The following is a 27,990-nucleotide window of genomic DNA, read 5'->3' as shown; positions in this document are numbered from 1 at the left end:
GTTTATTTAAGTCCAAACAGGGAATAACAGAAATCCTCTAGTCTGTAGAGGGAATAACTGGAGAAGCGGCCACAGACTGCAGGTCGCCGGGTAGGCGCAGGCCGTAGTAGACAGAGACACCTGCTCACACGCAGCATCTGATGAAGGCAAAAAACACGACAGGACAGGGCGATACACAATCACAGCAAAAACACGACAGGACAGGGCGAAACGCAATCACAGCATGGTGAATACTAAACAAGGAACCGACGGGACAGGAACGGAACACAAAGGAATAAATAGGGACTCTAATCAGGGGAAAGGATCGGGAACAGGTGTGGGAAGACTAAATGATGATTAGGGGAATAGGAACAGCTGGGAGCAGGAACGGAACGATAGAGAGAAGAGAGAGCGAGAGAGTGAGAGGGGGAGGGGGAGAGAGAGGGATAGAAAGAGGGAAAGAACCCAATAAGACCAGCAGAGGGAAACGAACAGAATGGGGAGCACAGGGACAAGACATGATAATAAATGACAAACATGACAAAGTCAATGGGTATTAAATCTTTCTTTTAGTTTTTGCAAAGAAAGTAGTGTGTAGTTCCAGTAGTTAACTAGACAGCTACATTGGCAAAAAAAGTCATTAACAACTCGAACACTACCAAGCTTTGAATTTAGTTCAACTACCACAAAGCTACTGCAAAATGTAGTTAAAGTACTAGTTGAACTACATGTCGTTCACTACTCCCCAACACTGCCCACAGCCATTTTTTAATCTGAGATTTTTAATTTCTCAACACAGAGACAGTGACAGTGGCCTTTTGTTATTTCTCTGTTCCAATAAGCATTACTTTCTGTAGGGCTTCTCTTCAACAAGGGGACATTCCTTCTATTCCACTTCTCCAGTGTTGGAGCTGAAGGGTTAACCTCCTTAGGATCCCAGGGATATGGCCCCTCCCCAGTCTCACTAGTGAAACAGAAGCCCTGTGTTTTTAGACAGTCCTTGTACTGCTCCCATCATGGTAGTCTGTCTGGCCCAGAGTATGGTGCAGAGGAGCGGCCGCTGGCTCCTGCCGTTCCCTACTGCCCTGTCTCTGGTCTACACCAGGGCTGCAGGAGGCACCCCTTCTCCCTCAGTCGCCCAACCGTCCACCTCCCAGGATAAGATTCGGACCGAGGATGACCTCCCCAGGATTAAAACCAGGGAGATGTTGTACAGGTTGTATGTCCAAGGCTACTACAAGCGTCTACATGAGCTACAGGTACAGGAAAAAAGGAAATGTGTGTATTCTAAGCGGGCTCTCTATGTTTTCTTTGGTACTCAAGGTGGCTTGCTGCAAATATTTACCCCTCTCTATGTTTTGGGTCCTGTAAGTTTCCAATATCTTACTGTGTGTTTCTGATATTTACGAACACATTGAAACATGAGATCTGTGTCAGCCAGGGTGAGCTTTTGTATTGAGCAACAGCTGACCCACAGAGACCGTGGATTTAACCCAAGACATGTTTATTTTTGTACCTTGTAAATATTCACCTTTTTTCTATATACATTTCAATCTCTTTTCATTTTCGAATTAAATATACCTTCCTCCAACCCGCCTCACCCAACGTGGTACGGATCTGCTATGTGTTTTAGACCTTATAACTGGAACCTCAATTAATTACATGACTTAAACTGCCCGTTTCTGCATAATTCAAGCAGGCAATGAGCCCCGTCGGGTCTTTTTAAAAATGGCGGGTGAGGAAGTGAAACTAATGCGTGATAGTGAGAAGGAGAGATGTTGTGGGAAAATTGCTTTTTTTCACTCGATCTGTCCAACTTATCACCTTATCGCCTCTAAAATGTAAATAAAACACGATAAAGAGTTTATATAATGTGTCTTTAGATACCTATTTGAAGGTTTGTGTTGAATTTGAATCGGGTTTTTTAGGGCGGTGCTAAAGTGATCTTAGAAATAAACAGCGTGTGTGTATGTATGTATGTATGTATGTATGTATGTATGTATGTATGTATGTATGTATGTATGTATGTATGTATGTATGTATGTATGTATGTATGTATGTATGTATGTATGTATGTATGTATGTATGTATGTATGTATGTATGTATGTATGTATGTATGTATGTATGTATGTATGTATGTATGTATGTATGTATGTATGTATGTATGTATGTATGTATGTACTGCTCAAAAAATAAAGGGAACACTTAAACAACACAATGTAACTCCAAGTCAATCACACTTCTGTGAAATCAAACTGTCCACTTAGGAAGCAACACTGATTGACAATAAATGTCACATGCTGTTGTGCAAATGGAATAGACAACAGGTGGAAATTATAGGCAATTAGCAAGACACCCCCAATAAAAGAGTGGTTCTGCAGGTGGTGACCACAGACCACTTCTCAGTTCCTATGCTTCCTGGCTGATGTTTTGGTCACTTTTGAATGCTGGCGGTGCTTTCACTCTAGTGGTAGCATGAGACGGAGTCTACAACCCACACAAGTGGCTCAGGTAGTGCAGCTCATCCAGGATGGCACATCAATGCGAGCTGTGGCAAGAAGGTTTGCTGTGTATGTCAGCGTAGTGTCCAGAGCATGGAGGCACTACCAGAAGACAGGCCAGTACATCAGGAGACGTGAAGGAGGCTGTAGGAGGGCAACAACCCAGCAGCAGGACCGCTACCTCCACCTTTGTGCAAGGAGGAGCAGGAGGAGCACTGCCAGAGCCCTGCAAAATGACCTCCAGCAGGCCACAAATGTGCATGTGTCTGCTCAAACAGTCAGAAACAGACTCCATGAGGGTGGTATGAGGGCCCGACGTCCACAGGTGGGGGTTGTGCTTACAGCCCAACACCGTGCAGGACGTTTGGCATTTGCCAGAGAACACAGAGATCGGAAAATTCGCCACTGGCGCCCTGTGCTCTTCACAGATGGTTCAGACTGAGCACCTGTGACAGACGTGACAGTCTGGAGACGCCGTGGAGAACGTTCTGCTGCCTGCAACATCCTCCAGCATGACCGGTTTGGCAGTGGTTCAGTCATGGTGTGGGGTGTCATTTCTTTGGGGGGCCGCACAGCCCTCCATGTGCTCGCCAGAAGTAGCCTGACTGCCATTAGGTACCGAGATGAGATCCTCAGACCCCTTGTGAGACCATATGCTGGTGCGGTTGGCCCTGGGTTCCTCCTAATGCAAGACAATGCTAGACCTGATGTGGCTGGAGTGTGTCAGAAGTTCCTGCAAGAGGAAGGCATTGATGCTATGGACTGGCCCGCCCGTTCCCCAGATCTGAATCCAATTGAGCACATCTGGGACATCATGTCTCGCTCCATCCACCAACACCACATTGCACCACAGACTGTCCAGGAGTTGGCGGATGCTTTAGTCCAGGTCTGGGAGGAGATCCCTCAGGAGACCATCCGCCACCTCATCAGGAGCATGCCCAGGCATTGTAGGGAGGTCATACAAGCATGTGGAGGCCACACACACTACTGAGCCTCACTTTGACTTGTTTTAAGGGCATTACATCAAAGTTGGATCAGCCTGTAGTCTGGTTTTCCACTTTAATTTTGTGTGACTCCAAATCCAGACTTCCATGGGTTGATAAATTTGATTTCCATTGATAATTTTTGTGTGATTTTGTTGTCAGCACATTCAACTCTGTAAAGAAAAAAATATTTAATAAGAATATTCCATTCATTCAGATATAGGATGTGTTATTTTAGTGTTCCCTTTATTTTTTTGAGCAGTATATATATATATATTATATTTGTTCCCGTAATAACCTGCAGAGGAGTGCAACTTAAGGAAAACAGGCAGTCTCTGCTGACGTGCAGTGTTGTTTACCTTCTCCAAGAGCTGTCTTGCCCTGGAAATACAATCCCCATTGACACAGCAGGGATTACCAAAGTACAGCGGTTTACATTTATTGTACCAGAATGCATGTTGAAAGATTTGTTGACCCCATTCACTAATATCAATCCAGCTTTTCAGTTACATAACAATGTGGAAAAGATTGAATATTAGATGTGTGCACAACAAAGTAGGCCTATACTATATGTAACCCAGCTCGTTGCTCTCTCTCTCTCTCACTTTCCCTCTGTGTGCTAGGTGTATGAGAAGCAGCTGTACGGCCCCATGTACAAAATAGGCGTAGGCAGCATTAACTCCGTTGCTCTCAACAGTGTGGAGCTACTGGAGGAGCTGCTTAGGAAGGATGAGAGGTTCCCCAGCCGAGGAGACATGTCCCTCTGGACAGACTACCGGGACCTGAGGGGCATTGGTTACGGCCCCTTCACTGAGTAAGGCCCAGGGATGCCATCTGTTGGTGGGAAGTGATGAGATCACATGAAAGAGGGATATAGCAGTGGCAAGGGGAAAGCAGTCACGTTAGAATATACTGTACATATATAGTATGTCTTATGATCACACTCAGTGATGCGGTGAGGTCGGTGGCTGGGTAAGCACGGGCTCTTATGAAAGCCAGATTTACTTACAAACCTTGATGAAGCTCCAACAACCAGAGTGACATAGGCTATTAAATTCCTCTATTGACTCACCTGTCCGTCAATGTAAGTAACATAATAAACAAATCCCCATAAACATCTGTCAGAAGCAAGCTAGAGTTACTGTATTTTTTGCATGGGCTGTGTCTAAATCCACCGCATTTGCCTGTGGTGGCCTTCCACACCTGTGGTGGAAGGTGGCAGAGCTACAGCAGTGTTTTTCAGACCACGAGACATCCCGAAAATGTCTTCTCATAAAAAGGTTTGCAGCATTCGAACGTCCTACAAACTTATGACCACTCTATAGACCGGTGACACTCACAAACGTGATGCTGTCCTCCGTTTTACTCTGAAGGTCTGAAGGCAATCCATACAAAGGAATGAAAGGCAGTACAGAGGTAGTTTTGTGCTAACAAAAAATGAAATTCCCGAGCTTTCTTATCTCCTAGATATAGGACAGACACTTAAAACCTTAGTCTTGATGATTTATTTTTTGACGGCCTGTTTTGCCATTTATGAACCTGTTATTCAATGTGTTTCCATTGGTTAGTAGTAAAGGCCATTTTTTAAATACCTAAAGGTGTCCTAAAACTCTAAATCAAATGGCTAAATGATGCATTCGAACATCTTAAAACAATTGCATATGTTAGCTTAGTACATAAGTGTTATTTGGTAATGACGTTTCAGACTAGTGGACATTCCAGTACTCACTGTTTCGCCTGCCCGACAGCTAGCAGTGAGGGAGACGGTGGTTGCCTGTTATTGTTTGAGGTACAATAGTGTACATTTGTCAGGTTTTTTTTTTCTGCCAAGAAGACCCTCTAAACACCAGTCTCAACGTTAACAGTGAAGAGGCGACTCCGGGATGCTGGCCTTCTAGGCAGAGTTGCAAAGAAAAAGCCATATCTCAGACTGGCCAAGATGGGCCAAAGAACACAGACACTGGACAGAGCAATTCTGCCTAGAAGGCCAGCATCCCTGATGTTTTGCGGGTACTATTTAATGAGGCTGCCAGTTGATTACTTGTGAGGCATCTGTTTCTCAAACTAGACACTCTAATATACTTGTCCTCTTGCTCAGTTGTGCACTGGGGCCTCCCACTCCTCTTTGTATTTTGTTTAGAGCCAGTTTGCGCTGTTCTGTGAAGGAAGTAGTACACAGCGATGTACGAGATCTTCAGTTTCTTGCCAATTTCTCGCATGGAATAGCCTTCATTTCTCAGAACAAGAATAGACTTGACGAGTTTCAGAAGAAAGTCCTTTGTTTCTGGCCATTTTGAGCCTATAATCGAACCCACAAATGCTGAAGCTCCAGATACTCAACAAGTATAAAGAATCTAGCTACAATAGTCATTTACAACATTAACAATGTCTACAGTGTTTTCCTGAATAATTTGATGTTATTTTAATGGACAAAAAAGGTGCTTTTCTTTAAAAAACAAGGACATTTATAAGTGACCCCAAACTTTTGAACGGTAGTGTATGTGCATTAAAGTAGTAAAACGTTCATTTATTTGGTCCCATATTCATAGCACGCAATAACTACATCAAGCTTGTGACTCTAGACATTTGTTGGATTCATTTGCTGATTATTTTACGCCCAATAGAAATGAATGAAATCATACCTTGAAGGCAGAACTCAGTGTGTCAGAGTGAGCAATGAGCTGTCGCCCACTCTTAGCTATGATGTGGGCGTGCCCTAAGGGTCAATACTGGGGCCCCTCCTGTTCAGCCTGTACATTAATGATCTGCCTTTTGTTTGTACTGGGTCTGAAGTTCAAATTTATGCAGATGATACAGTGATATGTGCATGCAAAGAGCAAACAACAAGCTGCACAAGAACTGTAATGGTCCAATACTGTAATGGTCCAGGTTACAAAGTGTCTCAGTGACTCATGTTTGCATCTCAATGTGAAAAAAACTGTTTGCAGGTTCTTCACAAAGAGGGCAACAGATGTTACTGAGCCAGATGTCTATGTGTCAGGGGAGAAGTTCCAGGTGGTATCTGATTTTAAGTACCTTGGCATCATAGCATGTGAAAAAGTTCATTCAAATAACCAAATTCAACCTAGCTAATTTCCTATTTATATGAAATTGTTTGACTACAGAGGTAGCAAAACTGTACTTCAAATCTATGATACTCCCCCACTTAACATACTGCTTTACTAGCTGGGCCCAAGCTTGCTGTAGAACATTAAAACCTATTCAGTCTGTCTACAAACAGGCTCTCAAAGTGCTTGATAGGAAGCCCAATAGCCATAATCACTGTTACATCCTCAGAAAGCATGAGCTCCTGAGTTGGGAAAATCTTGTGCAATACACCGACGCATGTCTTGTATTCAAGATCGTAAATGGCCTGGCTCCCCCTCCACTCAGTATTTTTGTTAAACAGAAAACCCAAACATATGGCAGCAGATCCACAAGGTCTGCCATGAGAGGTGACTGTATAGTTCCCTTAAAGAAAAGCACCTTTAGTAAATCCACTTTCTCTGTGAGAGCTTCCCATGTCTGGAATACACTGCCATCAGACACACACAACTGCACCACATATCAAACTTTCACAAAATGCATGAAGACATGGCTAAAGGTCAGTCAGATTTCCATGTTGTCTGTAGCTTGTGAGGTGTGGAAACACTTTGTTGCTTTTATGAATTTTGTCTTGCTGCTTTTTGTTCTAGGTTGCTCTGTCTGTATGCTACGTCTTACTTGTCCTATGTTGCTCTGCGTGTGCTCACTGCTCAATGATTGTCTATATTGTAATTGTTTTTAATAACCTGCCCAGGGACTGTGGTTGAAAATGAGCCGGCTGGCTGAAACCGGCACTTTTACTGAAACGTTGATTAATGTGCACTGTCCCTGTAAAAACAAAATTAACTCAAACTCAATGGTAAATCAAGTATTGTGACATTTTGGGTCACTTTTATTGTAAATAATAATATAATGTTTTCTAAACACTTCTACATTAATATGGATCCTACCATGATTACAGTATATCCCTGAATGACTCTGAAATAATAATGAGTGAAAGTTACATAGGCACAAATATCGTATCCCCCCCAAAATGCTAACCTCCACTGTTATTTTAATGGTGAGAGGTTAGCATGTCTTGGGGGTATGATATTTGTGTATCTATAACTTTCTCAGTGCATCTGTAACAACTTGGAGAAAGAGCGCAACACATACACACTGACAACAGCTACATCTGTTCAACTCCCCTGTGCCGTTCCTAAGCCAGCTTTTTGGAAGCTTTACCTTCACACAGCCTGTCCACATGTGCTGTGTTGTCTGCACAGCCCTAAATCCAGCCGCTCAGAGGCGTCTACATACTCCTAAAGCACACTGATGCCATTTTTGTGTCACAGCACAATTATAAAACTGGGTGGGGGGGGGGACAAAAATGCAATTTCAGAATGTGAGAGGGTTTAACATGGTTTTTGATTGACTACCTCGTCTCTGCACCCCACACAAGGTCCCTCAGTGAATTTCAAATACTCTCAAGGAAGGGCACCTGTTGGTAGATGGGTAAAAATTCTAAAAAGCAGACATTGATTATCACTTTGAGCATGGTGAAGTTATTCATTACACTTTGGATGGTGTGTCAATACATCAAGTCACTACAAAGATACAGGCGTCATTCCTAACTCAGTTGCCGGAGAGGAAGGGATCCGCTCAGGGATTTCACAATGAAGCCAATGGTGACTTTAAAACAATTAGAGTTTAATGACTGTGATAGGAGAAAATTGAGGATGGATCAACAACATTAGTTACTCCGCAATTCTAACTTAAATAACAGAGTGAAAAGCAGGAAGCGTGAACAGAATAAGAATATTCCAAAACATGCATCCTGTTTGCAATAAGGCACTAAAGTAAAACTGCCCAAAATGAACTTTGTCCTGAGTACAAAGCGTTATGTTTGGGGCAAATCTAACACAACACATTACTGAGTACAACTCTTCATATTTTCAAGCGTGGTGGTGGCTGCATCATGTTATGGGTATGCTTGTCATCGTTAAGGAGTTTTAAAAAAAACTAAAACAAGAAACGAAATAGAGCTAAGCACAGGCAAAATCCTAGAGGAAACCCGTGTTCTGTCTGCTTTCCAACATACCCTGGGAGACAAATTCACCTTTCAGCAGGACAATAACCTAAAACACAAGGCCAACTATACACTGGAGTTGCTTACCAAGACGACATTGAATGTTCCTGAGTGGCCTAGTTACATTTTTTTTTACTTCAATCGGCTTGAAAATCTATGATAAGACTTGAAAATGGCTGTCTAGCAATGGTCAACAACCAACTTGCCAGAGCTTGAAGAATTTTAACATTGTACAATCCAGGTGTGCAAAACTCTTAGAATTATCCAGAAAGACTGGTGATTCCAACATGTATTGACTCAGGGGGATGAATACTTATGTAAGGAAGATAAATAAGTGTTTTATTTTCATCAATTCTAACATTTTGTAAATATTTTGTGTTGATTGTTGCCACAAAATGATGAATGAATCCATTTTAATCCCACACGGTAACACAACAAAATGTGGAATAAATCAAGGGATGTAAATACTTTCTGAAGGCACTTATATATATATATATATATCTCTATATATATCACAGGGTAAGCACTGTCTACCCTGCCTACCTGGACTACACATCACTGCAGTGATGCCATTGATACACTAGTGCTCTGTCATGAAAGAAAATGCTACAGATCCAGTGATTCAAAAAAGGCTGTCATTACACATTTCTATAGACCATGCGTGTGTGCAAGGCAGGAAACGTGAACTATGGACGAACACAGCACAGTTTGCACTGGGAGTGTCCTTTTAGAACTATCAAACTGTATGAGATTACATGTATTTTTACTTAGCACCCATCTAGCTTTGTGAGATTTCCTATGTATATCAACACATATGCTTCAAATCGAAAAGCAGTGCAGTCATTCTGATTTATTTCCTTGGTTTTGTGTTCCGTGAACTCCAAGTGCTGCAAGACCAGCACAACACCCTGCGTGGCTTTGTAGGTCAAGGTCCAGTCACGTTAATCAAACCGGATGCTCAAAAACAGTACATCCATTTAAACGAGCCGTTTACGTAAGAGTAGTAATACACTATTGTTACATACTGTATGCAATTTACACAGAAGCTGAAGTTAAAGCTTTATCCCATCTTATCCTGCTTGAATTCAATATGAAGTTACCTAAATTCCAACATGTACCAATTAATGAATGCATCATCAATGTTATTGTTGTGAATGTGTCATGCATGTTTCCTGATACAGTATATGTTTCCTGACAGGGAAGGGGTGAAGTGGTACAATCTGAGGACTGTGCTGAACAAGCGCATGCTGCACCCTAAAGACTCGGTGCAGTACGGAGACGTGGTCAACGAGGTGGTCAGCGACCTGATCAAGAGGATCTACCACCTACGCCGGACCAGTGCCACGGGAGACCGGGTGGAAAACCTGTCCAATGAGCTCTACCGATTCTCTCTGGAGGGTACGTGGGAAATTCTGCCTATGGGTTGGGACGGCGATTCTTTCACTCTTCACTATATCTACAGTTCATTTTAAGTTCAATGATTTGATCAAGTTGGGTCAAGTTGCATGTTTGACTGGATCCTTAAAGCATCCAGGTATAATTATAATATAATTCTAACTTGTTATAAGCATTACTAGGCTTGAAATGTCTTATAATAACCAGGCTTTTAATGTCATGTGGGCTATCTCGTTGCTTAACATTTTCAACGGTCTCAAACTGGCTGTTATTTAGTCCGGCTCATTATGAGATGATTATACGACATTATAATGGGGTCATACATGCTAGTCTTGCTATGCATTACAGCTGCATCCTAATGCCTCATACCTGGATGCTGTAAAGCTGTGGTCACCAACCTTTTCTGAGTCAAGATCACTTTCTGAAGTAGACAGAGGCTAGGAGGAAGTGAGATGCATTGGGTGGGATCCCTTTTTTAAAAGAAACTCACAATCATCAGCTGTATACGGGATATTTCTGATTTGCTATGTAGCATAGTCAATATGTTAGTCATTGACAACCCTGGACTTTGAGTCAGAGGGGATAGTCATTTTGAGACACCAAAACTGCTCAGTCATTCTTCAGCTACCTTATTCCCATCATCTTCAAGAGGTAATGTTTACTGTTCCTAATTCACGTCATATAGCAAAAGGAGCATTCCAATACTTTGAAATGATATTGTATCTCATTTTGTCCAATATTGATAACCTATAAATAGAGCTTTTGTAGTCTGGAATCAGCAGAATATATCATTTTCCTTTGACAGGGAAAATGAAGCTGAATCCATTTGTAAAACAGTACTCAAACCGTTAATTACAAAAATGGTCTTAAAGCTTCCTAAATGTAGGTACAACTACACATCTGCATTGAGAAACTGCCAGGGTATAAATGTAATACAACTTTAAGGTTATGGCACTGTAAACTTCACATTGATCCATTCTTTGAAGACTCTAACAGACATGACTGTTAACATGCGCACCTGAGCTCGGTATGTTTTATAACACTCGAGTCCTGCCACGTTGCTGTGGAGACTTTCCTTGAGTAATTTACACATCACAAACATCACTTCAGAGTTGCTTGATGAATCTCGAGCGGCTGGATTTATTTGTTAATAAAGTCACCACTATTGTAGACTTTACATTTAAGGGACTGGGTAAATTTAGATTCTTGCTTGGATAAAAACATGATTACAAAGAACAGTTCATTTGGTCTGCACAGCTTGGAAACACTAATCCTGCATAATAACCCACTTGTACACATTGAAGTGTCTGCATTCATCCTCCTCACTTCGCTGAAGAAAGTAGACTTTGTGAATCTGACAAACATATTTGGTGTTGTCTTCAAGGGCTGATTCACATGAACTTTGCTCCTGGTTTACTCTCATCAACATCCTCGGCAGTGACAGTTGCTGTGTTGTGTCTTTACTATCATTATACTGAAGACTTCGTTTTTATCAAAGATTCTCTGTAATTAGTGACTCGATTTAAACTGAATAATCATGTAAATGTAATTAACTAGGAAGTTGGGGCACCGAGGGAAAATATTCAGATTACAAAGTTATAATTTCCCAATATAACCTTTCAGATATTTTCATATCTGAACAATAGTCTTCTGATTATAATTATTTATTTATTTTACCTCACGTTAGTCTCATTCCAAATGTCGTAAATTGTTGGTTATCTGTACGAACCCAGTCTTCACTATGAGTCATCCATTCATCAATAGTCTTAAATCATTTGTTTATAACTAACTAAGTAATTCACAGAAATGCATAAACAAACAGTAATTATGGTTACATGAAATGATAGAATGTGCCCTAGTGGGCTGAACCGGCATCATGGTTTGTTTGACAAAAGGGGAGTGGGGGTCGACTAAAATCACTACAGAGTTCATAATTATAATTGAAATGCTAATCCTTACACATGAACGCTCACTCAGTCGGGAACAATTGCAATCAATATGTATATTTACGCTCAGTGTGTCGTCTTTATCGCTGGTGAAAAGTTCATTTCTTTTGCACAATTGTCCGTCTCTCTCCCTCTCTCTCGGTTGTGGTGAGAGGGGATTGTTCAGAGTGACATTCATTATAGAATGTATGTTTCGGTGGTTGTCATTCTTCGCGTTCAATGATGCCGAATTCCTAGCTGCAGACTAGTAATCAATATCAAAGACTTGTTCTTATTCTGTCGGTATCGATAGTTTAAGAGTTTAACCACGTGGTATGGTTAAAAAGATTGAGCAATGGTCTACACCTTTAGCCCTCTCATAAATGAGGTAAGCTTGGTCTGGTGATAATTTCTCAAAGTTGGGTTTTATTCGGAATGGCAGAAAAGGGCTGTCCCAGGATGTCTTGCCCTAACTGGGCTCAGGGGGCGGTCCTCTGATTTAGTTCAAATCAGAAAGGGAATTGTATTTTTCTTCATTAAAAAGTCCACAATCATATTATACAAAAGGTATCATTCTCATTCATCTTATATAACAATTAGATGTAAACCTCATAACTGATGCTATTATATAAACAGCGTTATGGTAATGTGGCCACACCGTCTCTCTTGAGTTTACCAAGTTGTGCCAAACGGACCAGTTCGTAGCTGGATTCTTCACCAATCTTTTACACTTTCTCTGGAACATGAAATTTGTTCGTACCTCAAGTTCTGTGTGGTGGAAGGATTTCCTTTCTCCATGAAAAACTACTCTATAACTGTGTGTCCATGAGGTCTTCTTAGGAATTTAGGACCTCTGACCACAGCAGTCTGGTTGTAGAAGCAGAGAGCGGGGGAGGGTGCTCGCTGTACTCAAAGAGGGCAAAGTCATGACACCAGGCTTCGCCTTACAGCTTACCACGACATCCCCTCCCTGCAGGAGTTTGTGGACATGACTGACCTGAACACTAGTGCAGTTGAGGGATCTGACGCCAATGAACGTGGACCTCATCATGCAGCCAGCACTGGACATTATGTTCCACAACATGACCAGTCTAGTGAGCAAGATTCTGATCTCCTATAGAATCTTCACTCTGGATGAGGTGAGCAGTGCACTCCCTCAGGCTCCTATATGTGGACGTACAAAAAGAGTTTGGTGTCATGGAGAGTTGTTTAGAACCTCTGACCAGCCTGATGTGGAGTTCTGCTGGCCTCGCCTGCACTGCAGCTGTGATTGGAGAACTGGGTCAGAGACATCTAATTGTCCCTCTGGGTCAAAATGTTTTCAACAGGTAGTTAAAGCTGTGTTTACTCTCTCTCCGTGCTGCTGAGCTGAGCAAATGATAGTGATGACTTTGCTGTTAATCTGTCCCTTTGCATCATATGTACAGTATCAGCAGTGATGGTGTCTGTGCTCCATAAGTCTATGGCTTCACCATTCACGTGCAGACAAAAGTTTATCTTAAACTTTAAATCTCTGTTCTTCAGGAATCTCTTCCATCCTGTTTGAGACTCGGATCGGCTGTCTGGAGGAAGAGATCCCGGTGGAGACGCAGCACTTCATCGATTCCATCGCTCAGATGTTCTCCTACAGCTTGCCGGTGGCCATGCTGCCCAAGTGGAGCCGCAACATCCTGCCATTCTATGGGCGCTACATCGCTGGCTGGGAGGGCATCTTCAAATTCTGTGAATTCTTCAGCATAAGACATTCTGTGCACTTCTGCACATCTCAAGGATTTAAGAGCACTGGATTGGAGTGTGCATTGTTGATATTGGAATTCATTTGATTACCTATTAGTACAGATGGATAATGATTTTCTTTTTCAGCTGTGAAGTTTATTGAAATGAAGATGGAGGCAATTCAGAAGCGAGTGGACACAAACCAGGAAGTTGAGGGAGAATACTTAACGTACCTCCTCTCCAATACAAAGATGACCAATAAGGAGGTGTACGGCAGCGTCGCTGAGCTGTTATTGGCTGGAGTTGATACGGTAAGTAAATCTGCGGAGCTTTAACTACCGTCTCAGTTTTAGGGGAAGCAACCGGGGGGGGGGGGGGGGGGGATCCTTTATAATAAAGTAGCCTATTGCAGGTACAGTACCAGTCAAAAGTTTGGACACACGGGGGGTGCTGTTGGAAGCTAAGGATGTAGAACGCATTTCCCTAGTTAGTGACCAAATGTATATATTTTACCTTGAAAATCCAATATCTAATATATGCCATTTAGCAGACGCTTTTATCCAAAGCGACTTACAGTCATGTGTGCATACATTCTACGTATGGGTGGTCCCGGGGATTGAACCCACTACCCTGGCGTTACAAGCGCCATGCTCTACCAACTGAGCTACAGAAGGACAAATTGTATGTATTTCTGTTTGGTCAGGTGTCTGAAGAGACCTCTAAACAATTCAGATCAAGTCTGAGAAATGTTGTAATGCTTTCTACCCAGCCAAAAACGGAGTCTGAAAGAGCAAGCCGCAGCAAGCCCGTGCCCTCTCCTGATTCAGCCGTGGATTCAGCCGCTAAATCAGGAGAAGGAACTCTGTCCCACGGGAACACTGACAGTAGAGCTGCTACAATCCGTGATGGGCACCCTCAAAACTGATATTTTTGGTGGAGAGAGAGTCAATTTTACCGATCTCAGGTCAGAGATATCAATGGTCAAAGATGAGCTTAAAAAAAAGACTATATTAAACAATCTATAGAGAGTATACAGAATAAGCTCGACACACGTAGCAGCCTTATCGGAGCTGGAGCTTGGTGCTACAGACCACAGCACTCGCATTAGCGAGCTAGAGGCTAACGTTGGCTCATTAATAACTAGGGTGATATACCTCGACAATAGATGTGAAGATATGGAAAGTAGAATGCGGAGGAACAACATTCATCTTCTGGGAATACCAGAGGGAGTGGAGGGCCCAAAACCGACGGAGTTCATGGCCCAGCTGCTTCAGAAGCTGCTCGGCCTGCAGGAGAAGCTGCAGCTAGACTGGGCCCACCGCACCCTGTGTAGCCGACCCCGGGATGGAGAACCCCCTCGACCATTTGTCATCAGGGTGCATTTCTTTTCACAATTCCAGTGGGTCAGAAGTTTACATATACTAAGTTGAATGTGCCTTTAAACAGCTTAGAAAATGTCAGAAAATTATGTTGTGGCTTCTGATAGGCTTATTGACATCATTTGAGTCAATTGGAGGTGTACCAAGTATAAACACCATGGGACCACGCAGCCGTCATACCGCTCAGAAATGAGACGCGTTCTGTCTCCTAGAGATGAACGTACTTTGGTGCGAAAAGTGCAAATCAATCTCAGAACAAGAAGCCACTGCTCCGAAACCGCCATAAAAAGCCAGACTACGGTTTGCAACTGCACAGTACAGATCACCGTTTTTGTAGAAATATCCTCTGGTCTGATGAAACAAAAATAGAACTGTTTGGCCATAATGACCATCGTTGTGTTTGGAGGAAAAAGGGGGATGCTTGAAAGCCAAAGAACACCATTCCAACCGTGAAGCACGGGGGTGGCAGCATCATGTTGTGGGGGTGCTTTGCTGCAGGAGGGACTACTGCACTTCACAAAATAGATGGCTTCATGAGGCAGGAAAATTATGTGGATATATTGAAGCAACATCTCAACATCTTTTCAATCAGGAAGTTAAAGCTTGGTCGCAAATGGGTCTTCCAAATGGACAAAGACCCCAAGCATACTTCCAAAGTTGTGTCAAAATGGCTTAAGGACAACAAAGTCTAGGTATTGGAGTGGCCATCACAAAGCCCTGACCTCAATTCTATAGAACATTTGTGGGCAGAACTGAAAAAGTGTGTGCGAGCAAGGACGCCTACAAACCTGACTCAGTTACACCAGCTCGGTCAGGAGGAATGGACCAAATTCACCCAGCTTATTGTGGGAAGCTTATGGAAGGCTACCTGAAACGTTTGTCCCAAGTTAAACAATTTAAAGGCAATGCTTCCAAATACTAATTGAGTGTATGTAAACTTCTGACCCACTGGGAATGTAAAAGAAATAAAAGCTGAAATAAACTATTCTCTCTACTATTATTCTGACATTTGACATTCTTAAATAAAGTGGAGATCCTAACTGACCAAAGACAGGGAATTGTTACGAGGATTAAATGTCAGGAATTGTGAATAACTGAGTTTAAATGCATTTGTCTAAGGTGTATGTAAACTTCCAACTTCAACTGTATGTCTATGTCCTGGGAAATGTTCTTGTTACTTACAGCCTCATGCTAATCGCATTAGCCTATGTTAGCTCAACCGTCCCGTGGAAGGGACACCGATCCCCAAAAAGTTTTAACCACTCAACTGTACGTCAATAATTTTTTCCACTGACTTGCTGTGCCTTCTGTCAGCCGGGATTTGGTTAAAAAATTAGAGCAGCTGATCACTGTTGAAGAATTGTCTAAGGCTGTCAAATACCTTCAATCCAGGAGAAGCCCAGGGCCTGGGCTTTTTTTATAAAATGTTTTTAATAAAAATATTCTCTCCAAAATAGTACAAAATGTACGAAGCATTTGTAAATGGTGCTTTCACTCAGGCAACCATTTGTCTTAGTTTTAAAAAAAAGAATAAAACCCAATTGGGGACTTGTCTAAGACCCGACAGTGTATCATACCGTCCAATTAGTCTGCTAAATGTCGACTATAAAATTCTAGCCAAACTTCTGGAAACAGTCCTCCCATCAATTATCTCTCCGGATCAACAAGATTTATTCAAAATAGACACTCATTCTTCAATTATGTAATATTATATGTAATCCCTCTGTCACCAATGCCTCTGAAGCCAGTCTATCCCTGGATGTGGAGAAAGCATTTGGAATGGAAATACTTTTTTACACTAAATACATTTGGCTTTGGCTCCAAATTCATTACTTGGATAAGACTTCTGTACTCATCCCCTCAAGCCTCTGTCAGGACTAATAACACTAATCAGATTGCTTCCTTTTGCAACGATCGACACGTTTGAACAATAATTATTAACTAAATCTGGTCTCCCCAGACATAATTTATTTAGGTTCTTACAAATCAGGAGTTACGTCCACAGAATAGATCCCCGATTCCCCACCCTTCCTGGTGAAACACAGTTTGACACATTTCTTATCCCACTTCCTACTCTGAAAGGCATCTGGTCAATAATCAATAGCCAAATTTGCTCACTACAAACCACCTAATCAAACAATATTAAATCCTCATGGGAGGAGGAATTGGGTGAGGAAATATCTGATGAGCTATGGGAAGGGGCACTCAAAAGGGTGTACATACCTCTTCTATTTGCGCTCGGCACGATCTCATTCAATGCAAACTCATTCATAGGGCTCACTGGACCAAAGCGAGATTATTCAAAATGTACAATGGATGTGAACCCTAATTGTGTATGATGTAACCAGTCTCCTGCTAATCACGTACACATAATTTGATGTTGCCCATCTCTTGTTGGTTTCTGGAAAGACCTCTTTAATGCACTCTCAGAATTAAGCTGCACACAGATCGAACCAGACCCTTTTATTGCAGTATTTGGGGTTTCCTTTCCCACAATACAACTGGCCAAAATGAATAAGGATGTAATTTCCTTTGTCACTTTGTTAGCGAGACGATTCATTTGACTTAGATGGAAATCCTTTGCACTCCCTTCTCTCATGCTGTTTGTATTAAATCCATTTTGAATTGCATAAAGTTGGAAAAAATGTAACACCCCCTCAATGGGTCTATAGACAAATTCTATGCATTGTGGGCTCCCTTCTTTTCTTATGTTAAATGATTTCCCTGCAGTTCCAGAGTGATGTATATTTATATATCGGTGACGTAAGCGGCCTGGTATGTGTATACATGGAAACAACTATGTAACAACTATCAAAATATCTTTCTTTTGTCTTTGTTTTTTTTGTTATTTCTGTCTCACTCTTTGTTTTGCTGTATTGTTGTCCTTGATGTGTTGTTTTATATTACTACCAAATAACTTACAAGTGCAATTATTTTGTAAATATGGTGTTTGAAAACCCAAAAAACACAGTAAAAAAAAGGTTTAGACACCTACTCATTCAAGGATTTTTCTTTATTTTGACAATTTTCTGAAATATGTTTTACCCCTTTTTCTCCACAATTTCGTGGTATACAATTGGTAGTTACAGTCTTGCCTCATCACTGCAACTCCTCCGAAACACAACCCAACACTGTAACGGTTTTCATGTGGTGAAGGAGAGTCGGACCAAACTGCAGCGTGTTGATTGCGATCCATGTTTAATCAAACAAACGTAACACGAATCAATACAAAACACTACAAAACAATAAACGTAACGAAAACTGAAAACAGCCTATACTTGTGTCAACTAACTCAGAACAAGGACATCAGGACACTAAGGACAATCGCCCACAACACAACCAAAGAATATGGCTGCCTAAATATGGTTCCCAATCAGAGACAACGATAAACACCTGCCTCTGATTGAGAACCACTTCAGACAGCCATAGACTTACCTAGAACACCACACTAAGCTACAATCCCACTACATACACACCACATACAAAAACCCATGTCACACCCTGGCCTGACCAAATAAATGAAGATAAACACAAAATACTTCGACCAGGGCGTGACAAACACACAGCTACCACTGCGCCACTCGAGATGCTATAATATACTATTTTCTACATTTTAGGATAGTAGTGAAGACATCCACAACTATTAAATACCACACATGAAATCGTGTAATAACCAAAAATATATCAAAATATATTTTAGATTCTTCAAAGTAGCCACCCTTTGCCTTGATGACAGCTTTGCACACTCTTGGCATTCTCTCAACCAGCTTCACCTAGAATGCTTTTCCAACAGTGTTGAAGGAGTTCCCACATGTGCTGAGCACTTTTAAGTTGCTTTTCCTTCACTCTGCGGTCCAACTCATCTCAATTGGGTTGAGGTTGGGTGATTGTGGTGACCAGGTCATCTAATGCAGCACTCATGACTCTTCTTCTTGGTCAAATATCCCTTACACAGCCTGGAGGTATGTTGGGCCATTGTCCTGTTGAAAAACAAATGATAGTCCCACTGAGTGCAAACCAGATGTGATGGTGTATCGCTGCAGAATGTGGTGGTAGCCATGCTGGTTAAGTGTGCTTTGAATTCTTAATAAATAATTGACAGTGTCACCAGCAAAGCACCATCACACCACCTCCTCCATGCTTCACGGTGGATACCACACATGCAGAGGTCATCCGTTCACCTACTCTGCGTCTCACAAAGACACAGCGGTTGGAACCAAAAATCTCAAATTTCTTTCTGTCCATTGCTCGTATTTCTTGGTGTCCTTCAGTATTTTTTTCATTTAACCCAACTAGGCAAGTCAGTTAAGAAAAAAATCTTATTTACATTAACTGCCTACCCGGGAACGGTAGGTTAACTGCCTTGTTCGGGGGCAGAATGACAGATTTTTAGCTTGTCAGCTCGGGGATTCAATCCAGCAACCTTTCAGTTACTGGCCCAACGCTCTAACCACTAGGCTACCTGCCGCTCCAGTGGTTTCTTTGCAGAAATTTGACCATGAAGGCCTGATTCACACAGTCTCCTCTGAACAGTTGATGTTGAGATGTGTCTGTTACTTGAACACTCTGTGAAGCATTTATTTGAGCTGCAATTTCTGAGGCTGGTAACTCTAATGAACTTATCCTCTGCAGCAGAGGTAACTTGGGATCTTCCTTTCCTGTGGCGGTCCTCATGACTGACCTTCAAGTCTTAAAGTAATGATGGGCTGTCATTTCTATTTGAGATGTTCTTGCCATAATATGGACTTCGTCTTTTACCAAATAGGGCTATCTTTTGTATACCACCCCTACGTTGTCACAACACAACTGATTGGCTCAAATGCATAAAGAAGGAAATAAATTCCATTTAACAAGGCACACCTGTTAATTGACATGCATTCCAGGTGACTACCTCATGAAGCTGGTTGAGAGAATGCCAAGGGGTATGCAAAGCTGTCATCAAGGCAAAAGGTGGCTCTTTAAAGAATCTCACACACATAATATATTTCGATTTGTTTAACACTTTTTTGGTTACTACATGATTCCATATGTGTTATTATTCTACAAAGTAAAAAATAAAAAGTCTGCAATGAGTAGGTGTCCAAACTTTAGACCAGTACTGTAGGTGTCATAAACAGCCATAAAATAATGCAATATATGTCACAGTAGGGCTAAATATATGTGTCATAACAGCTGACATAACTTGTCGTAACCGGTCATAATATGGTCATGTCAGCTGTTATGAAATATTATGACATGGTTTGGACTGTGTCAAAACGTTGTGACGCTAGGTGTCAAGTGAAGTGTTACAGAATGCTGTTCATCGATTACAACTCAGCCTTCAACACCATAGTGTCCTCCATGATCATCACTAAGCTCAGGGCCCTGGGTCGAAACCCATGCCTGTGCCACTGGGTCCTGGACTTCCCGATGGGCTGACACCAAGTTGTGATAGGCAACAACACCTCTGCCACGCTGATCCTCAACACAGGAGTCCCACAGGGGTGCATGCTCAGCCCCCTCCTGTACTCCCTGTTCACCCATGACTGTGTGGCCGCACACGTCTCCAACTCAATCATCAAGTTTACTGACGACACAAACGTGGTAGTGATTACCAACAATGACGAGACAGCCTACAGGGAGGAGGTGAGAGCCCTGGCAGAGTAGTGCCAGGAAAATAACCTCTCCCTCAATGTCAACAAAATAAAGGAGCTGATCGTGGACTACAGGAGACAGCAGAGAGAGCACGGCCCCATGTCACAGGAAGGCCAAGAAGATTATTAAGGACCTCAGCCACCTGAATCACTGCCTGTTCACCCCGCTACCATCTAGAAGGTGGAGGCAGTTTAGGTGCATCAAAGCTTGTACCAAGAGACAAACTATATTTCAATCTCCAGGCCATCAGACTGGTTTCATTAAAAACTGTTAATCTGGTGGATTTTGGATGTCCTTGGCCTTATTTATTTGTTTGGGGGTCTATACATGAGGCCAACTTCACCATATTGTCCTGGAGGCATACTTACACACCCAGTTTTTGCGTGAATGATATTTCTAAAATTTAAACACCCAGTCTCATTACTTTGGCGAATGTCATTGTCATGGATGTGTTAGTAGCTGGACTAGCATATATCAACACTATTTTTGGACACTGTTGTCATGAAATTGTTTGCTATCCCTTTTCCTTTCTTTCTGTGCCACACAATGTTTGCATATTGGTAATGTTACTAGGGCCACATTCAGTTGAAAAATGTTCTTGAATTAAGTTGTTTGTTCTTCATAGTATATTTCTAAAACGTGCCCTGCTGAACGCTCCCCCAAGTTGTTAGCTATAGCTAGCTAATGAGGTAATGAGGTAACATCCCTGAGCAAGGTGTAGCCTAAACAAATGGTTGACGGCCCAGTCCAAAAGTAGCATGTTTGGTTTTTAGAACAGCCCACGATATGCTTTATGAATGTAAAATGCGGCCTGCCAATGCATGATAGAAAGAAAAAAACGTAGTGCCCTTTCATGAGTCAAGCCTTTTGAATGGTAGCCTAGGGGCTAGAATCAAGACGTTTTCTCTGAAGAAAAGATGGAGACTTGGATACAGAACCTGTATATGAAATTCAGTGAGAAATGTGGAAGGATTGATCGAGACTACAAATTCAAAGACAGCCTACTTTTCTAAAGCCTACTGAAGTGGGAGAAAAACATAGCTAGACTATTGTTCTACTATTAAACTCAATGCTGCTATTGTCTTTAATATCGTAAAGCAGCTTGTGTTTTTTTAACCAAGCAAAGAGTAGCGAACTAGAAGGCTGGTGGTGACTGTTTAGCTAAAGTGAAGCAAGAGGGTCACCTGCCCGATGTGTATAATCGGAGGCGGAGCTGGAGCAGAGCCTGTCTGCCTACACTAGTTGCTTGCTCCCAGCAGCTCACCAGCTGATGAAGGCTGTGTTGCTGCTCATCTGTGCTGCTAATATTAATTGTGTTTGTCACTGAAAAGCTCTCCATCACTCCAAAAACCTTTGTCCAGTTAGTATAGTAGTACGATTTTAGTCACAGACATCATTTTGTCTCGTTTTATTGAACTGAAAAATAATAGTTAATATATTTTTCTGGCTCTATTTAGTCAGTTATAGTCTCGTCAATTGCCACTGAAAAATAGGTGTTAGACAAATATTTTAGTCACTATTTTTGTTGACAAAATGAACACAGATTTCATGTCTGAGTAACTCAAACATTACAACAAAATCAATGGGCTATAAAAACCTAGCTAAAAATATTACCTGACATGGGCTAGGTGATCTGGACATTTCTGACAATATAAACATGATCTAAGGTCTGTAATGACTGACATTACATTAGCAAAACTGCTTATGCACTGTCCAAATTCGACATGGCACCTTCTGCATTCTTCTATTACAACTTTGAAGAGAAAGTTGAATGCCTAACTGAGGGAAGGGGGGGACACCACTGATTTAAACCATGTTCTAACCAAAAGTTCACAAGTATGGCCCCAGTGTGTTGTATGATAAGGGCATGTATTCACGAACCACAGGAGGTTGGTGACACCTTATTTGGGCAGAACGGGCTCGTGTTAACGACTGGAGCGGGATAAGTGGAATGGTATCATTTACATCAAACACATGGTTTCCAGGTGTTTGATGCCATTCCATTTGCTTTCCTCCGGCCATTATAATGAGCCGTTCTCCCGGCAGTAGCCTCCTGTGTCACTACAGCTGTTGTTGTCATATTTTAAGACATCCAATACCATGATGTGGGCGATGTACCTGCTGTCCAGGGACTCCAATGTGCAGAACACCCTTTATCAGGAGGTGTCACGCTGTGTACCAGGAGACAACATTCCATCTGCTCAAGATGTCAACTGCATGCCATACCTCAAGGCTGTAATCAAGGAAACACTAAGGTAAGAAATGTGAATAGTGGTCGTGTATGTCACTTTGGAAAGGATGTAGTTCTTGAAAGTTCCCTTATCTTGCTCTAACACCATTTCTGATGTACTTCCTGTTCTTCAGAATGTACCCTGTTGTCCCCCTGAACTCACGCATCATGGCAGAGAAGGATGTCATTATTGGCGGACATTTTTTCCCCAAGAAGGTTAATCTCTCTTTAGGGAAACAACCAACTTTCAAGTACATCTTCACTTTACTGGCCTAAAACTGACCCAACCATAAAAACATAACAACATTTGAATGCATGTAAATCATGCCGTTGTTGGTATAGTGCTGTAACAATTATTTCCCTCTCTGCTGTTTTGTGTCTGTAGACTTCGTTTACAATGTGCCACTACGCCATCAGCCAAGATGAAAAGACATTCCCAGAACCATCGAAGTTCAAGCCTGAACGATGGTTGAGGGACGGCCGAGTCCGGCCAAACCCCTTTGGCTCTATCCCATTTGGTTTTGGGGTTCGGGGTTGCGTAGGTCGTCGGATAGCTGAACTGGAGATGTACCTGGCTTTGTCACGGGTAAGAGCAGTTTACAGATGAATTGCACGAGACTATTTCAACCAACAATAGATTGTGTAGAGTGGATTTTGTAGTAGTGTAACGGATGTGAAATAGCTAGCTAGTTAGCGGTGGTGCCCGCTAAATAGCGTTTCAATCGGTGACGTCACTTGCTCTGAGACCTTGAAGTAGTGGTTCCCCTTGCTCTGCAAGGGCCGTGGCTTTTGTGGAGCGATGGGTAACGATGCTTCGTGGGTGACTGTTGTTGATGTGTGCAGAGGGTCCCTGGTTCGCGCCCGGGTATGGGCGAGGGGACGGTCTAAAGTTATACTGTTACAGTAGCACAGTTGACTTGTTAAAGAGGAAACTTGCGTTCTAGGATCCAGTCGAAGTAAAAGTTTTAATACAGAGCTTTCAGGGTTTAGGTAGGGCTGTTGCTAACCATGTGTATTTGACAAAAAAAAAATATTTGATTTGCGGTGACCTTATTACGGTCACGATTCATGAGGGCAGTCAAATTCCATGTGACCGTTTAGTCATGGTAATTAGGCTTCTCCAAGCTCTGATGTTGGTGATGGTCATTAGTAACCTACCAAACTTGCTAACTGCCTGGTACTCAGCACTCTATTGTCCCTCTAATCACTTTGATATCAATGCAAATGTCATCTAAAATCTAATCAAACACTTCATATAGGCTATGCAATTGCGAGAGAAAACAGAGTGATGGCCTCTATTAAAGAGAGGAGGATCCCATCAAGGCTAGGCCTACTATATTTATTTCTCAACTTTCCTAATATTAAGCACATTGCTTATATATACAAAATGAGTATAGACTACCGTAATTGCTGGACTATTAAGCGCACCTGAATATAAACCGCACCCACTGAATTATAAAAAAATATGTATTTTGTACATAAATACGCCGCACATGTCTATAAGCCGCAGGTGCCTACCGGTACATTGAAACAAATTAACTTGGTCATTATCTTCCTCCTCCTGTGCACTGAAACCACTGAAGTCATCTCGTTCGGTGTCGGAGATGAATAGCCTCAGAATTGCTTCATCCGATGTTGGATCGTTTTCATTGTCGCTCTCGTCACTTTCATCCGGAGGCAAATACCCCGCTGAGCTCATGCTGCCCCTTCAACACGCAGGAGTCCAGCCTTTTCGAAACCCGTTGATGATAGTGGATTTTTTGACAATGCTCCACGCTGTCAGGACCCACTGGCAGACTTGACCATAAGTTGCTCTTCGCATGCAGCCCGTTTTAGTGAAGGATTTCTCCCCACTTGTCATCCAAGACTCCCACTGAACAAGGAGCGCCACCTTAAATGCACGATTTACACTGATGTCGAGTGGCTGCAATACTTTGGGCCATCTGCTTTTCTTCCCTCTGAAAGCCTTTGTTGTCTTTTTGCACTGAGTCAGCTCCTCACGCTGCTGTTTCCAACGTCTTATCATCGACTCATTAAGGCCAAGCTCCCGTGCAGCAGCTCTCTTTCCTTTTTTAACAGCCAGATCGATCACCTTCAACTAGAAAGCTGCATCATATGCATTTCTCTGTGTCATTGCCATGATGAGGGTGACAAAATTACTACCGTAATCAGAATGATGGGAAGTTTGAGCGCGCTCGATTTTACGTCACATTATGTGACGGTGCTCAGTTTTTTGGCAGCATGAATCTTGTGAAAGCGGGAAAAATCCATAAAATAGCCGCGTCATTGTATAAACCGCGAGGTTCAAAGCGTGGGAATAAAGTAGCGGCTTATATATAGTCCAGCAATTACGGTACCTGGCTGGCATGAAAATTAACCATGGGAAAAGCATCCTCCATTTACTATTAATAATATATATGCCATTTAGCAGACGCTTTTATCCAAAGCGACTTACAGTCATGTGTGCATACATTCTACGTATGGGTGGTCCCGGGAATCGAACCCACTACCCTGGCGTTACAAGCGCCATGCTCTACCAACTGAGCTACAGAAGGACTATTTAAGTGCATAGATGACATGTATATTTCCCCTGCCCCTGTTCTGAGACAGGTGCATGATAATGGTCCATTCTAAATAAAAACAAATTTCACACATATATGTAAAGACAAGATTAAATCAAGAATAGTCTGATGGGTGACAATATTAGTCTGATGGGCGACTTTTTCGAATCATAGTCGCACACATGTAACCTAGCCCATAGACATATATGTTTGGTAAGGTTGGTATCACAACTAAAATGACCAAATAACTTCTTAAAATTAAGCACATTAATCCGCTTTACAAGGGGTGTAGAGCCTAACTGGCATATGCAGCCTGTGAGTCAAGTTTGGGGAAGATAATTTACCATAAAAGTGTACCTTTATAATAAAAGCATTACATGCATAATCACATTTGCGGTCACCTTTGATAATGGTGTTTTCCCGCTAATGGAACATTCGTGCTTATAGACTACTGCCGTGTGCACATTGCTGCTCTTATAATGTGAAGAAATAGCCTAATAGTTTGTCACATTTTAAGCTTAACATTCTGATCTGTTGCCTCATTGTGTAAAAAAGATGTTGTTATGCTAGTGGTTATATTAATTTGGTATCTATCGCGTGCTACAACTGACCCAGACTGTTTGGAATATTTATTTCTCACAGAATAGGTCAACTTTTGTCAAAACAAAAATATATATTTAACTAGGCAAGTCAGTTAAGAACAAATTATTATTTACAATGACAGCCTAGGAACAGTGGGTTAACTGCCTTGTTCAGGGGCAGAACGATAGATTTTTACCTTGTCAGGGGATTAGATCTAGCAACCTTTCAGTTACTGGCCCAACACTCTAACCAGTAGGCTACCTACCGCCACTATGGGAGATAGTAGATTGACCTAGGCTAGTGCTTTTGCTGTTTGTTAGGCCATCTTGTTGGCTGACGAAAAGTAAATGTGGACAGTTTTCCAATATATTCAATATGCACCTCGGAATTGGATAAGGACGGGCGCTGTTGCATCCCCGAAGTGTCTGTCTTCACTTGTAGCCTGTTAGAAAGACCCGATCACCTGATGGAGAGCCCGCAGCACTCAGGGAGAAGGGAACAATGGCACAGGTGTTGCAAAGGCTAATAGCATCAGTGGCTAAAAATCAAAGTGGCTAAAAGGAAGAAAAAAATATTATTCTGAGTATCAAGATTATATAGTCATTCTGAATTACGTATTCAAATCAAATCAAATCAAATCAAATTTATTTATATAGCCCTTCGTACATCAGCTGATATCTCAAAGTGCTGTACAGAAACCCAGCCTAAAACCCCAAACAGCAAACAATGCAGGTGTAAAAGCACGGTGGCTAGGAAAAACTCCCTAGAAAGGCCAAAACCTAGGAAGAAACCTAGAGAGGAACCGGGCTATGTGGGGTGGCCAGTCCTCTTCTGGCTGTGCCGGGTAGAGATTATAACAGAACATGACCAAGATGTTCAAATGTTCATAAATGACCAGCATGGTCAAATAATAATAAGGCAGAACAGTTGAAACTGGAGCAGCAGCACAGTCAGGTGGACTGGGGACAGCAAGGAGCCATCATGTCAGGTAGTCCTGGGGCACGGTCCTAGGGCTCAGGTCCTCCGAGAGAGAGAAAGAAAGAGAGAATTAGAGAGAGCATATGTGGGGTGGCCAGTCCTCTTCTGGCTGTGCCGGGTGGAGATTATAACAGAACGTGGCCAAGATGTTCAAATGTTCATAAATGACCAGCATGGTTGAATAATAGTAGTATTGGCCTACATACATCATTATAGATGTTGGTTGATATTAAACTGATCCAACTTTGAGTTGAACAATGAGAATATCTATCGAAAAAAGCAATTGACTGCAATAGTGTTTAATATGAAGATTTCACAGACATACTTCCTCCTCAAGAAAGACTGTGTAGTTAAAGGTTTGTACAGGGTATTGAAAATTGTGGAAAATACCCTCCTAAAAAGGAAACGCTGGCCAGGAGTCTTGCTTGATGCTTAGGTGGACGACTTAGGCCTATTCTCTCTTAGTGAATATATAAAGGCATCTTGATCTGTAGGATTACTTCAGTTACTACTAGATCTAGAACTCAAAGCGGTTGGTGGTTGTCAGGAAGCCGATAGGACAGGAATGTTTTTTGAACATGAATACTCCTGGAGAGACCCTGACAATGACTGAAAATTATATTTTCTCTCCCCCAGATAATCAAGCTATTTGAAATCAGACCGGACCCCAGCATAAGAGAGGTGAAAGCTCTCAATCGCTCCGTCTTAGTAGCAGACAGGCAAGTCAATCTGCACTTCCTGGAGAGGACGGACAAAGCTGCCCTTTGATATGTTAAAGACAGGTGATAGCCATTTGTCACCAAGCAGCCTACAATATCTATCACTGAATGTAATTAAAAGTACACTACAGTTCAAAGGTTTACGGTCAATTACGGTCAATTGATATCAAAGTGATTAGAGGGACAATAGAGTGCTGAGTACCAGGCAGTTAGCAAGTTTGGTAGGTTACTAATGACCATCACCATTTTTTTGTCCATTTAATATAATATCAAATTGATCAGAAATACAGTGTA

At 42.0% G+C, this 27,990-nt stretch overlaps 1 protein-coding gene across 2 annotated transcripts; it reads left to right on the top strand.

The window, feature by feature from the left end:
- The first annotated feature begins 970 nt into the window (after window positions 1-970).
- Window positions 971-27,990, top strand: LOC124041765 (sterol 26-hydroxylase, mitochondrial). Of its 2 annotated transcripts, none has more exons than XR_006839983.1 (9): window positions 971-1,238; window positions 4,088-4,278; window positions 9,776-9,975; window positions 13,422-13,619; window positions 13,761-13,924; window positions 22,715-22,881; window positions 22,991-23,107; window positions 23,242-23,442; window positions 27,614-27,752. XR_006839983.1 is itself a non-coding variant. In XM_046359760.1 (9 exons), exons 1-9 carry the CDS (start codon window positions 996-998, stop codon window positions 27,743-27,745), a joined length of 1,578 nt encoding a protein of 525 aa, XP_046215716.1. In that variant the 5' UTR covers window positions 971-995; the 3' UTR covers window positions 27,746-27,990. The 2 variants fall into 2 exon arrangements, 1 of the variants encoding a protein (XP_046215716.1); XM_046359760.1 differs by having other exon boundaries at window positions 22,991-23,072; window positions 27,614-27,990.

This window comes from Oncorhynchus gorbuscha, linkage group LG01 (genome assembly GCF_021184085.1).
Source record: "Oncorhynchus gorbuscha isolate QuinsamMale2020 ecotype Even-year linkage group LG01, OgorEven_v1.0, whole genome shotgun sequence".
NCBI classification, from domain to species: Eukaryota; Metazoa; Chordata; class Actinopteri; order Salmoniformes; family Salmonidae; genus Oncorhynchus; species Oncorhynchus gorbuscha.
Note: the sequence above shows the minus strand (reverse complement) of the source record. Positions and strands in the feature narration are given on the sequence as shown.